Here is an 18,038-nt window from a genome sequence, read left to right on the forward strand (position 1 = left end):
TCCTCACAGATCAGGAGTGCTGCCATACATCAGCACACTCCATTACTGTGCATTCCCTGTACTGAGGAACAATACGTCTACTACTGTTAGGGACATGTCTGGTACTGCCCTATGTTGAACTCTGTAAGGTATGTGACAGAGAGATGCACAGGTAGCAATACTGAATGTCAGGCAGGGGCCAGTTTGAACACTCAGTATTGGTGCAATGTGGGATACAACATGCAAGGTGTGGCGGGGGTACACCAACAGCACATTAGGAACATGACACGGACACAATAGGTGGCAGGTTAAACAGGATATTTATTCGTGACAACATTCAGCAGGGTATAGACAAGTATTACGGCAGCAGGAACAGCATACAATTTATGTTCCTAGATATTCATGATCTGCAAGTACTAGATAGCTAATGGATCCAAAGTGATCCAATTCCGGACTACATCACTCCACCATCAGCAGTATTTACACATATGCAGGCAGTGGGTGTTATCAGTACAGGCAAAGCATGATTACCTAGGAACAGGAAGTGGCACCCCAATAGCTCAGATACCGTAATACATTGATTACCGCTGGTCAGTATACAATGAGTAGACAGGCATAGGCCCCAGGCAGTCCAAGTTGAAAGAGTGCACTGAAAGAGGACAGCCTGACAGGCCAGCCAGCAGAGTGAAAGTCCAGGCCCCAGGCAGTCCAAGTTGAAAGAGTGCACTGAAAGAGGACAGCCTGACAGGCCAGCCAGCAGAGTGAAAGTCCAGGCCCCAGGCAGTCCAAGTTGAAAGAGTGCACTGAAAGAGGACAGCCTGACAGGCCAGCCAGCAGAGTGAAAGTCCAGGCCCCAGGCAGTCCAAGTTGAAAGAGTGCACTGAAAGAGGACAGCCTGACAGGCCAGCCAGCAGAGTGAAAGTCCAGGCCCCAGGCAGTCCAAGTTGAAAGAGTGCACTGAAAGAGGACAGCCTGACAGGCCAGCCAGCAGAGTGAAAGTCCAGGCCCCAGGCAGTCCAAGTTGAAAGAGTGCACTGAAAGAGGACAGCCTGACAGGCCAGCCAGCAGAGTGAAAGTCCAGGCCCCAGGCAGTCCAAGTTGAAAGAGTGCACTGAAAGAGGACAGCCTGACAGGCCAGCCAGCAGAGTGAAAGTCCAGGCCCCAGGCAGTCCAAGTTGAAAGAGTGCACTGAAAGAGGACAGCCTGACAGGCCAGCCAGCAGAGTGAAAGTCCAGGCCCCAGGCAGTCCAAGTTGAAAGAGTGCACTGAAAGAGGACAGCCTGACAGGCCAGCCAGCAGAGTGAAAGTCCAGGCCCCAGGCAGTCCAAGTTGAAAGAGTGCACTGAAAGAGGACAGCCTGACAGGCCAGCCAGCAGAGTGAAAGTCCAGGCCCCAGGCAGTCCAAGTTGAAAGAGTGCACTGAAAGAGGACAGCCTGACAGGCCAGCCAGCAGAGTGAAAGTCCAGGCCCCAGGCAGTCCAAGTTGAAAGAGTGCACTGAAAGAGGACAGCCTGACAGGCCAGCCAGCAGAGTGAAAGTCCAGGCCCCAGGCAGTCCAAGTTGAAAGAGTGCACTGAAAGAGGACAGCCTGACAGGCCAGCCAGCAGAGTGAAAGTCCAGGCCCCAGGCAGTCCAAGTTGAAAGAGTGCACTGAAAGAGGACAGCCTGACAGGCCAGCCAGCAGAGTGAAAGTCCAGGCCCCAGGCAGTCCAAGTTGAAAGAGTGCACTGAAAGAGGACAGCCTGACAGGCCAGCCAGCAGAGTGAAAGTCCAGGCCCCAGGCAGTCCAAGTTGAAAGAGTGCACTGAAAGAGGACAGCCTGACAGGCCAGCCAGCAGAGTGAAAGTCCAGGCCCCAGGCAGTCCAAGTTGAAAGAGTGCACTGAAAGAGGACAGCCTGACAGGCCAGCCAGCAGAGTGAAAGTCCAGGCCCCAGGCAGTCCAAGTTGAAAGAGTGCACTGAAAGAGGACAGCCTGACAGGCCAGCCAGCAGAGTGAAAGTCCAGGCCCCAGGCAGTCCAAGTTGAAAGAGTGCACTGAAAGAGGACAGCCTGACAGGCCAGCCAGCAGAGTGAAAGTCCAGGCCCCAGGCAGTCCAAGTTGAAAGAGTGCACTGAAAGAGGACAGCCTGACAGGCCAGCCAGCAGAGTGAAAGTCCAGGCCCCAGGCAGTCCAAGTTGAAAGAGTGCACTGAAAGAGGACAGCCTGACAGGCCAGCCAGCGGACAAGGTACCCAGCGGTTCAGCATGTCGGCAGCAGGCAAACACATGAAGGGTCTGGCTACAGCAGTGAAGGGTCAGGACCAGACAGCAGCAGGAGGCCCAGGAGCAGCAGGAGGCCCAGGAGGACACAGCAGCAGGAGGCCCAGGAGGACACAGCAGCAGGAGGCCCAGGAGCAGCAGGAGGCCCAGGAGGACACAGCAGCAGGAGGCCCAGGAGCAGCAGGAGGCCCAGGAGGACACAGCAGCAGGAGGCCCAGGAGGACACAGCAGCAGGAGGCCCAGGAGCAGCAGGAGGCCCAGGAGGACACAGCAGCAGGAGGCCCAGGAGGACACAGCAGCAGGAGGCCCAGGAGCAGCAGGAGGCCCAGGAGGACACAGCAGCAGGAGGCCCAGGAGGACACAGCAGCAGGAGGCCCAGGAGGACACAGCAGCAGGAGGCCCAGGAGCAGCAGGAGGCCCAGGAGGACACAGCAGCAGGAGGCCCAGGAGGACACAGCAGCAGGAGGCCCAGGAGCAGCAGGAGGCCCAGGAGGACACAGCAGCACATGGCTGTTGGAGACATGAGGCACAGATCGCACCACACAACCAGCATTAACATTCCATCAGCAGACCGGTCATCCTTCAGCACACTGCCAGAATGTGCAGGCCTTGAAACAGAAGGTGGCAGACAGCAGAGTGGCACAGCGGATGGCGGTGGCAGACAGCAGAGTGGCACAGCGGATGGCGGTGAGCCAGGTGAGCAGGTGGGTGGGGGCATTGCATGGTGCCTCCACCTCCATCTCGACGGCACTGCCCCTCTGTAGGGAGCAGCCAGCGGACATCCTCTTCCATCTCGACGGCACTGCCCCTCTGTAGGGAGCAGCCAGCGGGACATCCTCTTCCATCTCGACGGCACTGCCCCTCTGTAGGGAGCAGCCAGCGGGACACCCTCTTCCATCTCGACGGCACTGCCCCTCTGTAGGGAGCAGCCAGCGGGACATCCTCTTCCATCTCGACGGCACTGCCCCTCTGTAGGGAGCAGCCAGCGGGACATCCTCTTCCATCTCGACGGCACTGCCCCTCTGTAGGGAGCAGCCAGCGGGACACCCTCTTCCATCTCGACGGCACTGCCCCTCTGTAGGGAGCAGCCAGCGGGACATCCTCTTCCATCTCGACGGCACTGCCCCTCTGTGGGGTGTGCATCACAGTGTTGATTGGGTGTACCTGCCCATACCCCGTTTATGGGCCATGTTGGTCCCCTCAGGGCCCCTTGCCACGTCCCGATGGTCCGCTGGGTGGTGGCATTTTCTTCGGTGGACGGCCCCTGCGGCCTCGGGACACTGAGGGACTTGGCTGGGGCGTTGAGGTTGCCGAGGACGAGGCCTGCACATCTGGCAGCCGCTGCAGAATCTGCATCAGGATGTTGTTCTGTGTGGCTATCACTCCTGCGATGCTGTTGCCTGCACTCGCGATGTTGTTGGCTGCACTCGTGACTGCTGCACTCAATACCTGGTTGTCCCGCCGCTGCTGCCGCCATGCTCGCCTCAGGGCACGCATCTCCAGCACTATGCGTTCCAAGCCTCCATCAGCCACTGGTTCCAGTTGGACAGGTGGCACTGCTGGCGGTTCCTCGGTCCGAGGGGATGTCCCATGGCCATTGGTGGCGCAGCTCCCGCTGCAGAGCTGCATGGGGACATTAGCGGTGTGGGTTGGATGGGCGGGGTAGCCAGTGAGGTCCCCAGGATGCCTGCCCGCGGAGGAGTGTGGGGGGGGCCCCACTCAAACTCCTCAAAGGCCTCAGGCAGGGTATAGGGGCTGCCTGGGGGTGGCATTGTAGCCTGCACCACCTCCTCCTCCTGCTCCTCCTCCTCCTCCTCTGACCACTGTGTCTCCGCGTCCATGTAGAATGGCCTCGTCAGCATGGGCGGCCGCCTGAGCCCTGGTGGATCCCTGCTTGTGCCTGGGCCCTCCCAGCTGTCATCAGAGGGCTGCTGCCTGGGACCAGATGGCTCTGTAGGAAGATTGGGGAGAAAGAGGATACACTGCATCAGTACCACAGCTGTTCTGTCATAGTACTGTGATGGCACACAGGGGCAGCTAATGTACAACCAACATGTCATTCTGCATATACAGTACAGTTGGGTCCTTTGAGACATTCCTCATGGCATGGGTGGTGAGGTTGAGGCTTGAGGCCCAGCCCTCATGGAGACAGTGACCTGTTGCCAGCATGTCTTGCACCCTGCTGCCTGCCCCTTGCTGACTGGGGGAGGGGGGCTGGGCCCAGAAGCCTGGCCTGTGCACAGGCCAGGCTTCTGGGCCCAGCTCACTGAGTCAGTTTGGGCCTGGCCTGTTCACAGGCCAGGCCCTCATGGAGACAGTGACCTGTTGCCAGCATGTCTTGCACCCTGCTGCCTGCCCCTTGCTAACTGGGGGAGGGGGGGCCACTACAGTTCTGCAGAGCACATGGGTAACAGAAACTGAAACCTGGCCTAAACATTGTGTTACGACCGTTCACAGGGGGGGGGGGGGGGGAAAGGGCCCCAGAGGGCAGCTTACCATCTTCGAGGTGGGATGTATCCAGGTGGGGATGCAATCCCTCGAAGACATCTGGTCCCAGACGCTCCATCAGTTGCTGCTCCATGGGTGTGAAGCGGATGGGGCATGGGGACCGTCCGCCTGTGGCCTTCAGGTACTGGTTCCTGTCAGCGATGCGGGTCTTCAGCTGGGCCTTAACGTCACGGTAGCGGTGGGCCACCTGCTCCCCGGTGCGAGGGATGCCGCTCTCCCGCTGTATGTGGCCAGCTATGCTGGCCCAGATCTCGGCCTTTGCTGCCTTGCTGGTCCTCACTGACAGATTGCCAAACAGCCGCGGATAGTGGCGCAGGACACCCTCGATGAGCATGTCATTGTCCTCCTGGCTGAACCTGACAGCACGCTGCCTGACCCTGGCCTGGCTGCCTGGTTGGGGTGCCACTTCCGGAGGGTTTTCCTCCCTGTCCTCTCTCTCCACCCCCCCAGGTTCCCCACTCCCTTCCTCCCCCCCCACCTGACCCTGCACTTCCCACTCCCTTCCCCTCTGCCCTGCCTGTCTAGCCCTACCTCTTCCCGCCATCCTATCCTGCCTTACCCCATCCCCCTCCCCCTCCCTCCTATCTCTTCCCTCCTGCCTATCTCTCCCACTACCCCTGTCCCGGTCCCTGCTCCTACTCCTCAGTCCCCTACGTCCCTCCTCCTCCCCCTCCTCCCTCCCCCTCCCCATCCCCCTCCCCCTCCCCCTCCTCTCAACACCCCTCTCCTCTCCTCTCCTGCCACTCCTCTCACGCTCCATCCTCCTCTCTCCTCCTCCTCACCACCACCACCACCAACACACTCCTCTCTCCTCCACCTCACCACCACCACCACCAACACACTCCTCTCTCTCCTCCTCACCACCACCACCACCAACACACTCCTCTCTCTCCTCCTCCTCACCACCACCACCACCACCACACTCCTCCTCCTCCTCCTCCTCCTCCTCCTCCCCCTCCTCCACACAGATGGACAAACAGTTGACTAACAAACTTGCACTCAAACACAGATTACAAAAGACACAAGGTAAAGGGAAACAAAGTATAACAGAAACACAGGACAGCGCACTCAGTATTCAATTCTCTAAACCACTTCTCTATACCACCAACACCTACCTTCACTATCCAACACTCCTTCCAAACCCTCAAAGGAGGAGGGGCAGGAAGTCAGGTTTTATACCAGACACATTATCGCGTGACGCGGTATTTGGTTTCATTTTGTATCGCGTACCGCGGCAACGGCGCGGTACGCGATATTATTTTGACCTTTTCCTCGCGTACTGCGATATTTGTTTCGCCGCACGCGAAACAGCTTCGCCGCACGCGAAACAGCTTCGCCGCACGCGCTGGTAGCGCGTGCGGCGAAACATTCGCGAACCACGAAAAACCACCTATTTGCATGGGCCACGCCCCCGATTTTTATCGCACGCGGTAACAATGCGTTACCACTGCGATAATGGAAAATGAGGCCCTATATTTGCTCGCACAAGTGAAAATACGCATGTATTATCGACTTATAAAATACAGAATTTGCAAGTAGAGGCTACTTACTCACAAATATGCTAATTTTTCCATGAATAATATTTTGAAAATTCACTCCATAAATTGAAAAAGGGCACAGTCTAGAATTGTAATTGGCATTAGGCATTCTCCAGCATTTTTGTGAAGAATACAAAAAAAAAAAAGAAATTTGTGATTGATCCCTTGTTCCTTTCCCCAGTAATTTTGTTTTCCCTCTCCATCCCCCAAAGGGTCATCCTTTTGCTACTAATATACTAAAAAGAAATGTTTACAAATTGATTTTGCTACATTTATTTCACTATTAACTGTTTTCATAATGAGACAAAGCCAACATAAATTTTTATAGAGATATATAGGATTTTTCAGAAGCTGTTTGGAACTAATCTGTGTATAGTTGTCTATAAAAATATTCAGCAAATGAACATAATCAATAATCAGATGTTAGTAGGGTGAGGTTCAGTATCCCCTTACCACAAAATGTGGTTCAGGTCAACCAGCTGGAGGCTCATGTAGGGTATTCTCCTTCAGCGTGATGCTTACTGCAACAATATCAGGAAGAACAATCGCCATTGAAAACCTAGCTCAATGTCCCCACCTTTACTTCTATTTCGACTGTTATCTTTCACAAATATGTCTGTGTGTCCCATTTGAATTATTGTCCAAAAATGAACTAGTTATGTAGTGATTATTTGCTGTCAATTGTCGTTTTATGGATACACAATTCTGCTTGTGATCCAGCCGTTTCACGCTGTAGCCCTGCTTCAGTTACAGACGGCAAACCATTCTGAACTTGATCAACTGAGCGTTTCTTGATATAAATTGTTAAATTTCATCCCGACATTTTGAAACCAGAAGGCACTTATCTTTTCGCTTGCTCTCAGCTTTTTATTTTTCTGAAGGCAATGCCGTGCCTTTCACCATTCACCGATTTGTTGGTATCGGTGTAGCCGTCGCGTGAAACGGTTGATTATTATTTGCTGTGGTGAAAACACTTATTTATTGAAGATTCAAATATAAGTTGTTATTTACTGTGGTGAAAACACTTATTTATTGAAGATTCAAATATAAGTTGATCACAAGCAGAATTATTAACTACATACAAGTAGAACTCAAGAATAACAAAAGGAAAATACAAAGAATTTAAAAGGAATTTTTAATGTATAACATAAAAATATAAGGGGCACAAGACCAATGATTGGAATAATTGGCTACTAACAAGCTTCTGAGGCAATCGGATCTTTTGCCAATACTGAGGTCTGTTTCCCTCTTTTCAAAAAATTTCAAAAAATTCTAAAAATTAAAAAATTTTTAAGCTATTTTCTTATGTGATTAATAAAGTTTATAATTTTACCAGCAAGAACTATAGGATTGTGTATCCATAAAATGACAATTGACAGCAAATAATCACTATATAACTAGTTAAATTTTGGACAATAATTGTATACTAGTTATTCCTGGATTTTTTGTCTATCCCATTTGAATTATCACATAAAGGTTGCCTTGAGATACAAGAAAATTGTATTCTACAGATTTCTATATCTTTCAATATAGCCAACGATGTAATTTTCCTGTTTTGTAAGTGGATAATGTTGCCCAGAACTGTGGGGAGCAAATCGATAAAGGTTAAGGCAGCATTTCAGCCTTGAGAACCAAAAGTCAAGTAGGCTGCAATGTTCTCCCATGGTTTCATTGCAGAACCAGTGGAAGAGTATGTGGCATCTGAGGTGAACCTTCTGTCATGCACCTCCCCCCGGAACTTACCTATTGGTTGTAGCTATAACACAACGGCCCCTCCTACTGGTGGCAATGGCCTCAGCACAGTGCTCCCTTCTTTGGCAGCACTCGCTCTGGCCCAGCACCCCTCTGTGCTCCTTACTGGCAGGATTTTGCCCCCTCAAAACTTTGACACTCTAGGTAGCCACCTCCTTTGCCTAATGGAATTACCCGCCCTGTTTCATTGTACTAAAACGTGACGACAGTATCTTCTCTGCAAGGGAGACATACATTATTAATAAAGTTCTTTACTGTGTAATTTTCAAGGTCTGGTTTTCTTATAGTGCTCTAACTGGCCTTGGGCCCACCACTGAGGTATATCAGAAAACTGTTCTTGGAGAATGGGCACCTTAATAGACTCAGCTGTGGTTCAGAGTACTATAAGAACATAAGAACATTGTGTAACTACAGCATGGATTATTTTTCCCTATATGCATCACCTTGCACTGTTAGGATTTGTAGGGATGTGGGCCTTGAGTCGAGGTGAGAGATGGTACTGCCCACAGGGAGGAGCCCTGTGAGCCTCCCCGTCGGGAGGCGAGGTCTCAGCAGATGTCAGACACAGCTGTGGAAGAGAGTCTTTATTAGAGAGAAAGAAAGGCACTACCCGAGAAGCGGGGAGTGCAAGAGAAAGTCACAAAGTCTGTGCGGTGGGGTATACCCAAAGGGAATACCTCAGAAGTGGAGATCCGGTAATGGTCTGCAGAGCGGGGTACACCGATGAGGTTTCTCTATAGAGATGACTCGGTAATGGCCTGCAACGCAGGGTACACCAAAGGGGTTCCTCACTTAGAGATGGTACGGTAGTAGTCCGCGGTACGGGGTACACCGGTGAGGGTTTCCCACTAGAGATGGTACAGTAGAGGTCCACAGCATGAGGTACACCGAAGAGGTCTCCTACTAGAGATGGTAAGGTAGTGGCCCGCAGCGCGGGGTACACCGGAGAGGATTCCACACTAGAGATGGTACAGTAGTGGTCCGTAGAGTCAAGGTACTCACAGTAATGAATGTTCCAGCCGAAGACCCGGGGAACAGGGATAGGCAGCAGTCCAAGGCAAGAAGGCCCTCCGAGGAGCGGATAGCCAGAGACGAGGGAGGGCCCCCGAGGAGTGGGTACTCAGAGCGTCTCACGCTAAAAGTGCAGGAATTGGAAAGGGAAGTCCATAGTGAGCGAAGCGGATTCAGCAATGAGGGAACTCTTTGCCAAGTCGTCAGTAGGCAGGGCCAGCCGGCTTAAGTATCTTCAGATAGATCCTTCTTCCAGTTTTTGAAGGATGTTTTTTTTGGCTAAAATAGCCTCTTTCACCTCACCTTTTAGCCATACTAGTAATCGTTTTGCCTTCCTCCCACCTTTCTTAATGCATGGAATACATCTGGACTGCGCTTCTAAGATTGTATTTTTAAACAATGGCCATGCTTGTTGTACACTTTTAACCTTTGCAGCTGCACCTTTCAGTTTTTTTCTAACTATTGTCCTCATTTTATCAAAATTTCCCTTTTGAAAGTTTATGGATAGATTTTGTAAGATGCGCATGCACGACCATGTGTGCGAGCCTCCTGTCGCACACACATGGATGCACCGGTTTTATAACATTTTATAACATGTTCTCCAAATTTTAAAGCTCATGACTCCAACCACAAAGCAGATACTTCCACAGAAAATTACATTCCAGAGATTTTTTTAATCTTTTTTTTTTTTAAGTTTTTCTAGTGAATTTACTGATAATGAAAAATGCTGGATGAACAGCACTATAAATCATAGTCATCCATTTATCCAGTCTAGAGAACAGATGTACACACAGGCTTGATTAAGTGTACATCCTTTTTCACATTTCATCCAGTTCAGGGAGAGGTTACTTCTACTGGGTGAAAAGCTAATTCACTCTCTCTGATAAGACTGCCAACAAAGCTGTCCATTGCACATTTGATTTGTAAACAAGTTAGTTTCTTTGGGGATAAATATGTTAAAAATCTCAATATGATATTTTATTTTCCAGTCTGGCCTAACTCCAATCCATGTTGCTGCCTTCATGGGACATGTGAATATTGTGTCACAGCTGACTCATCACGGAGCATCACCTAATACCACAAATGTGGTGAGCAGGCTTTTCTCATGTTTATAGACTAAAACAATAGTTTTTCCTTAAATGCATTTACTTCTAGAGCAGTGTGTTTTTTTAGCATACTGATTTCTCACTTACTCTTTTAGGCTTTTTTAAGCTGATTGCATTTGTATATAAATATATAACAAATATATGTTGTATACCACTTGTTTTGTATTGTTGTAATACAGTGGTATTTTTTGTAAACCATTATCTTGTACAGTTTTGTTAAAGGCCATTTCTGAGCATAAAACTGTTGTACCCTCAGAGGTCCATTTGAAAATTACCTTCCCTGTGTCCATGGGTAAAAATTCTCAGTACAACTGGCCCATAATATCTCCATACAGCCGCAAGTACATTTTCATCAGTACTCAGCATATCCCAGATTAAAATTAAAAATTCTGGGAAACAAATCTAAATTGGCAGAAATGTTCTGTTTTCCCTTGATAAGCAGGCTGAATTAGCTATTACTTGGGGGTGACATCTTTTGGCTGCATCGAATTGCCTCGTCTCTCTAAGCTAGCAGAGCTTTGAGCTCTATCGAGCATGTGCAAAAATTCTCGCGCAGGCATTGCTTTGTGAGTCTCCTCAGTCTTCTTATGCCCGAGTTCAGTCTTTCCTTATTAATTTTATTTAAAATGTCTTAAATCTCTTAAATTCCATATTTTTCTTTATTAATACTTGTCTTGCTGATCCTGCAGCACTCACAACAGCACTTTTCAGTGTTACAAAAGCAAAAAGATTTTTCTCAGCGCTCTGCCTCTTCAACATGTCACGAGCCAGAAGAAGGGGAGAGTGAGTGATTTCAAAAGTGCATCTGTGAAAGGATGGTGTTTTTCTCGTGATGCACTTTAGCTCTGCTACCAATGCCTTGGGCCAGAGCATGATGAGAAACATTACTACACCTGTGGACAGATGTCTCTGTACTTCTAAAATTCCAGGATGATTTTCATCAAAGAACTATGTAAATCTCTTTGGAGTTCCAACAGGTCCTCTTCCCATAGTGCTGCGTTATCTATCTTGCCAGGGAAAGAGTTGAGCAGGAGCTCCTCTAAGGCTTTCCCATTGGCTCAGGCTTCAACCAGGGGTCGAGTAATATAAGCCACCCTGCATCGAAGAAGAAGCAGCATTACTCATTGGAGCTGTCAGAGCCTGTGTCAAAGAAGCAGAAGCACTTGAGACTAGGGATGTGAATCGGTACCGGACTCGTTTACGGTATCGAGTTCAGCTAAAAACCGCGGGAAATCTTCGTTCCCGCGATTCTTACCCATTTTAATCGGCTGTGTCGTGCCGAAAAAAAAACCCCACTCCGACCCTTTAAATTTAATTCTTTCACATCCCCCACCCTCCCGACCCTCCCCACCCCAAATTTTTAAAGTACCTGGTGGTCCAGCGGGGTCCCCGGGAGTGATCTCCCGCTCTCGGGCCGTCGGCTGCCACTAATCAAATGGCGCCGATGGCCCTTTGCCCTTAGCATGTGACAGGGGCCGGCCAATGGCATGGATACCCTGTCACATGTTAAGGGCAAAGGGCCATCGGCGCCATTTTGATTAGTGGCAGCCGACGGCCCTAGAGCGGGAGATTGCTCCCGGGACCCCCGCTGGACCACCAGGTACTTTAAAAATTTGGGAGGGGGGTCGGGAGGGTGGGGGATGCGAAAGAATTAAACTTAAAGGATCAGGGGGGTTGGGGTTTATTTTTAAGTGCCCTTTCTTCCCGCCCCCCCCCCCAAAACGATAAGAGAACCCCACAAAAAATTTAGTGGGGTTTTCCTATCAGGTTCGGGGGCCCCCCAAATTCTGACGAGTTTGAAAATATCTTCTGATATTTTCAATCATCAGAAAAACAATTCACATCCCTACTTGAAACCCAGTGCATTGGTATCGACACCATTGAAAAGACCATCATCGGCGCAAGGTGCATTGATACACCTAACACAAGATTCATCAAAGCACTCTCGCTATGCTGGTTTGGGACATGCAATGTGCATCCAGCCAGTGCACCAATGCATTTGATGCACATTGCACTGATGCTATCAATGTATAATGCACTGATGCTATGAATGCACAATGCACCAATGCTCTTAGTGCACGATACTTCAGTGCACTCAGTGCATGATGCATTGAAGCCTGTGAAGCATGTGGTCCACACATCATTGATTCTTCTCAAGGCTTCCATGCACTGCCCACATTTATTTATTTGTTTAAGAATATTTATATTCTGCACAAACATGACAGTTTCATGGTGCATCCAGTCCTCTGATGCATGACCCCCAAATGCACAGCACAAGAACACATGATGCATGCCTGATGCAGTCAGTGCTTGCATCAACACAACATCCTTACTCTGCACCAATTTCCTTAACACAACTTGGTAAAGATCCATCAGTGTTGTCAAAGCCATATTTTTCTAAAATGTCAACATTCCACTTTTAACAGAGAAGCCCTACAGCCCCCCCCCCCCCCACCCCTTTAACTTGTATGGGACCAAGCACTTGTCCACCTTAAAACTCATATAGGGAGAGAGATCTGTGGGTGGCACCCTGCTTTGTAGGATAAGAGGCAGGATTAGGAGGTCCCACGTCTCCAAGGGAAGGCAGCTTCTGAACTCTCTCTGACAGAAAGTAAAAGCTGAAGTTAACTGCTGGATTGTGTCTGTATGCTGATTGTGGTAATAAAATTGACATTTGTAAGGCTGGGGTCAGTGTGGTTCCTGCCTCCAGTCCAAGAAAGTTACTTGGTATTCCCACATCACTCCATTGAAGCTGCTTTACAAACGCACATCCTAGATCTATGGCAGAAAGAATCAGATTATTTATGCCTCCTCCAATAACAGGTTGCTTGAGGAGAATCTGCATTTGGAAACTCCAGATTTGGTGTGTTCCATAATGCCACTTAATTCCAACAAACCTCCTGTTCAGATGCAGGAACCTATCCTAGTCACTGAAGAGGATGTTCCACCACCTATACCAGGTCAACAGACACATCAGTCATTTGACCAGATTGCAAGTTTGGTGCATAGTTTCTTTACTTTTTGGACTAAGGAGATGGAAGGAATTTTCTAGCCTCTCCTCTCCTCTCCTACCATTACTGTGGCCATTCCTCAGTTCGGAGTCCCAGTCTTGCTTATGGGCCTGAACACATAATCACAATCCACAATTTGGGGTTCTTCATCATCACACTCTCTAGCAGTGGAGTCCACTTGATCAGAAGTGATTGAACAGGGTGTATCCCCTTAGGGTTCACCCTCTTCATCACTGTAGTCCTGGATAAATGAGCCCGTGTTAGGTTCAGATGAAGACTATAGGCATACCTTCTGATCCACTTCTGGATTCTTCCAACCACCTCTTTGCTCCTGGAGGACCTCACTTTTAAGTTTGTGGAAAACATGGGAGTGACATTTGGCATCCATGTCCATAAATACAAAGATCTCCACTCAGAATTACTCAGTCTTCTTCATATTCTGGACACTCCGTCAATGCCAGCAGCTCTTCCAGTCCACAACATCCTCAATATATTGCAAATGAGAATGTGGGAATGCCTGTTTTGGGTATCCCTATGGCTAGGAAGCTTGACCTGAAATACAGAGTTAAGAAGTCTCCAAGATTTGGCATCATTCAACTGCACACTTGTCAGTAGTAGATGAGTCTGATATGGAAAAAAGCAAAAAAAAAACAAACCAAGAATTCACTCAAATTTGCTTCCAGGAAAGAATCATAGGCTATTTGACTATTTTGGCAAGAAAGTATTTCAAAGCTCCATACTTACCACTCGTATCACTATCCACCAGTTGTATATAGTACAATATCTTTTTGACTGCATTCAGAAACTTAAACCTTTTTTACAAGCCATGGAAGGGGGTAGTTATCCCCAACCACTTTTGGATGCTGAAAAAGTCATCTGAAACCTTCTTTGATCTGTGTATGAGTCTTTTGACTCCATTTCATTTACTTCCTCAGCCTGAATAGGGGCTCAATGTATGACATGGCTGAGAGCAAGGCACATACATGAAGATATCTATGAAAAGTTGGCAGACCTACCTTTCAAGAGTGATAATCTATTTGGCGAGAAGCTCAGAAAAACAGTCACTCAAATTAAAGATCAGAATGTAGCGGTTCAATCTCTTTCAGTGGCTCCCAATGGCCCTACCACTCTCTTCAACAGTACTGGCTACCTGTCTCTTCCAGCCCAGTGTCAACAGCTTCATCCAGCCAGACTCCGATAGCGAGAAAGCTATACAACAGGCCCAACCCAAACCTGAGTCCAGTTTTTGATTCCTCAGAATAATCCTTACCCTCTCAGTTCTGGTGGGGGGGAAGAATCCAGACCTCACATCACCATAGCCCCAGGGGCAGCAGAATGCCTTTTTGAATGGGAAGGGGTCAACCAGGCTCTGCCTCAGCTCCACCCTAATTCCACCAACAGCTCCGCCCTCACTGCCAATTTCTTACTTTACGTTTACAGTTAATGTCATTCTTTCTTACATACATTCTTGGCATAAATCATAGATTAGAATTATTCATTCCCTGACCTACCAATAGAATACTTGATACTAGAAAACTGCTATGATCTTGTTTCTGCTTGCAGGCAAGGATGGCCTGCCCCTGAGAAAAACAGCATTACTAATAGAAGTGTCAGTATTAAGCGACTATTCTGTACTATGTTAAGGAGAAAGAGAAGATAATTGAGTACCAAGAGATGTAATCAGAAACCAATAGATATTGAAACAGTCCTAGTTGTTTGGGCACTATTCACCTGCTTAAAAAGAATATCCAAACTCAACTTGATACTTCACCTCAGCATTTGTTCCCTGGAGAAGTGAGCGAATAGTGAATTGAGGGCTTGTTTGTGCTGAACTCTCTCAGTGTCGATCCAAGGGTATTAGACACCCTAGGTGATTCTTACAGCTTTATGCTCTTCCCCAGTACACACAATAATTATGCATTTATAATAGATTTTACATGAAAAAGGACAAAGAACAGTCTTCAAAAGTATTACAACAAAATGTATATTATATTTACATACACTGCTATAGTGCCAATGAGGAAACCCTGCAAAAGAAACGTAGAACCCGTATGGTATCAGGCCTATTGTAAAGTATGTTGGGTTTGGCACTTGGCCCTCAGTGAACTGAACTACAATTATAGTATACAAAACCTTTAATACCAAAACAACATTAAATGCCAGCATTCAAACAGTACGAACCCTACCTATGAAAATGCAACCTCAAATATTACTCCAGGCCTTAAAACAACAATACACTTCCTATTAGCAAAACAGAACAAGTCAGGTTGCTATAAATCACTATACAGAAATACACAACAGAAGAATACTTCACCTCACCTCGGTCACTCATGCAGAGCACAGATAGACCCTCACCAAATAAAGAATAAAAAGGCCATAAAGTACAAATAGAAATGTGTAGACAAAATCTGAACCAAAAACCGCCTCAAGCAAGACTGCAGTGCAACAATGGAAAAACAGAAACATCACCATTCCTCATAAAATATCAAACAATACAAGCTTCTAGATATGCTTGGTAAGTACCGAGCCCAATGGAAAATTAGAAGGGCATTGGGGAGCAATTGTTGCTGCCACTGGCTTGAAATTTGTTTTGGGAGAGGGAGGGAAGCATGGCCTCTTGGCCCCTCCCCTTTCTGCTGTCTATTTATAGAGCTCTACGTCCTCAAGATTATGCAGTATAGTTACCATTTGTATTTCTCCTGGTTATCATCCCTCCCTCATTGTCCAATTCTCAATGCAGATGTTTCATCTGCCTCAGTTCCGCCTATAAGTCCAGTCACTTTTAAACAAGTGATAGAGCTTATCCCTGCATCCTAACATGAGAAGGGCTTCTACTCCTGATATTTCCTCATCCCCAAGAAGTCAAGAGGATTGAGGTCCATTCTGGACTTGAACAAAAAACTGCTCTGAGAGAAGTTCAAAATGAATTCCCTCAGCATGATCCTTATATGCACAAGGACAAATGGATGTATGCTCTGCATCTAAAAGATGTATATGATCACATATCCATCCATCCATTCATCCCACTGGCACTACCTTCATTTCAAAGTGAATTACCTCGGCAGGCTACTCTTCTGATCCTTGGTCACATAGGATCCACCTAAGACCAAGAGGCCTGGGTCCCTACGGGCTCCTCCTGGGGGGACCTCAGGCTTCCAGTGGTGAAGCCCTCTTCGAAGTCTCTCAGCAGTGCTACCTCCCGGCTGCGACGCCCACTGTGGGTTTCCCACAGCATTACACCTGCTGTCTCAGCTGGCCCAAGGGTACACGATCCTAACAGGCTAGACACAGCATGTTCTCGGGAGGAAGTACTCCATTCCCTGAAGGAGGAAATTTCTCTTCTCCAGTGCTTTGGCTTTCCAGTCAATTTTGAGAACATGAATCTAGTCCCCACTGAAAGGCTCAAGTTCATCATAGCTTGGATAGACTCACAGCATGACAGAGCATTCCTACCTTGAGAACAAGTTAAATTCATGATAACACTTATTACTGTCCTCTTCACACTCAACAGCCAGCATGCTCTTGGTGGTCTTGGAGCATATTGTGGCAGTCATCCATATGATCCTGCTGACCCACCTCCACATCCATTTCCTTTAATGGGGGCTATGTTCTCAATGGGATCAGCTAACTCATTCACTATTGACTGTGATACGAGCCACAGAGGACATGAAGAGAGAGTTAAAGTGGTGGCTACACCCTCCATTTTTCTAGGAAGGAGTTCCTCTTCGAATGCTCTCCCATCAAGTAACACTGGTGACAGATGCTTCCACCAAAGGATGGGAAGTCCATATAGGATCCTTTCGAACCCAGGGCACCTGGTCTCTCGAGGAAAGTCTGTTTCAAATTAACCTACTGGAGTTAAGAGCAATAAGATACATTCTGTCAGCATTGACTCACCTTATTCAGGAAAGAAGATTTAAACAGACAGCCAAGTCACCATGTTCTGTCTCAACAAACAGGGAGGCGCAGGAACGTGGCGTCTCCACTGGGAAGCACTGAAGATATGGGTGTGGGCAGCCAAAAATCAAGCTATTCAATAAGCACTTATCTTCTGGGGATCTCCAACATGCTGGAAGATTGCCTCAGAGTGTTTCATCCACATGAGTGGTCTCTACAGCAATCAGTAGCCAATCAGCTATTTGACTTATGGGGTTTGCAATCAGTGGATCTATTCACCTCAGAACAAAACAGGAAAATAAATCAATGTTGCTCATTTCTACCCAGCAATCTCAGACTAGCTCAGTACGCTTTTCTGCTCAACTGTGGAACAAGCCTCATATATGCTTTTCCACTGATTAAATACAATCAACAATGATTAATTGAAGGACCATCATAACATGGAGTGGTTACTTAGTGAAAACTTTTCTCCACAAGAACGGTAATGTATAATCATAGGTCCAAGAGTCTTTTTTGCTTATTTTTTCATTTTAAATATATATAATTTGTGTTTATTTTTGCTTAATACAGTTCAAAAAAGAAGACAAGTTCTCCAATCTGGTATTTCCTTTTCAAATAATCCAAAGAATAAAGTACTTATTTGTGCTCAAAAATCAGATAAAGCTCAATAGTCCAGAAAGTTTAATACTTGTTGTCTTCTTTTTTTAATTGTATTAAACAAAAACAAGCAAAAATTATGTATATTTAATAAGCAAAAAAGACTCTTGGACCTATGTACATCTTAGTGCCATAGCAGCATACCATGTTCTATTGGATAGTAAACTAATTTCTACTCATATGTTAATATTTAAATTCATGAATGGTCTATTGCACGTCAAATCTCTGGTACAAAAACCACCAGTTCCATGGGGCTTAATATTGTCCTTTCTGAACTTGTGAAGCTTCCTTTGGAACCAATGGAGTCAGCTTCAGTCAA

The 18,038-nt window shown here is 47.5% G+C and overlaps 1 protein-coding gene across 2 annotated transcripts in view; it reads left to right on the forward strand.

Annotated features, from left to right (window-relative positions):
* ANK3 (ankyrin 3) overlaps positions 1-18,038 on the forward strand; it is a 1,160,209-nt gene that overhangs the window by 789,593 nt on the left and 352,578 nt on the right. For both annotated transcript variants that reach the window (XM_029609754.1, XM_029609755.1), the window contains one exon: positions 10,038-10,136. In XM_029609754.1, coding sequence (XP_029465614.1) covers positions 10,038-10,136 — 99 coding nt within the window. The remainder of the gene's footprint in view (positions 1-10,037; positions 10,137-18,038) is intronic.

Source organism: Rhinatrema bivittatum, chromosome 7 (genome assembly GCF_901001135.1).
Source record: "Rhinatrema bivittatum chromosome 7, aRhiBiv1.1, whole genome shotgun sequence".
NCBI lineage: Eukaryota > Metazoa > Chordata > Amphibia > Gymnophiona > Rhinatrematidae > Rhinatrema > Rhinatrema bivittatum.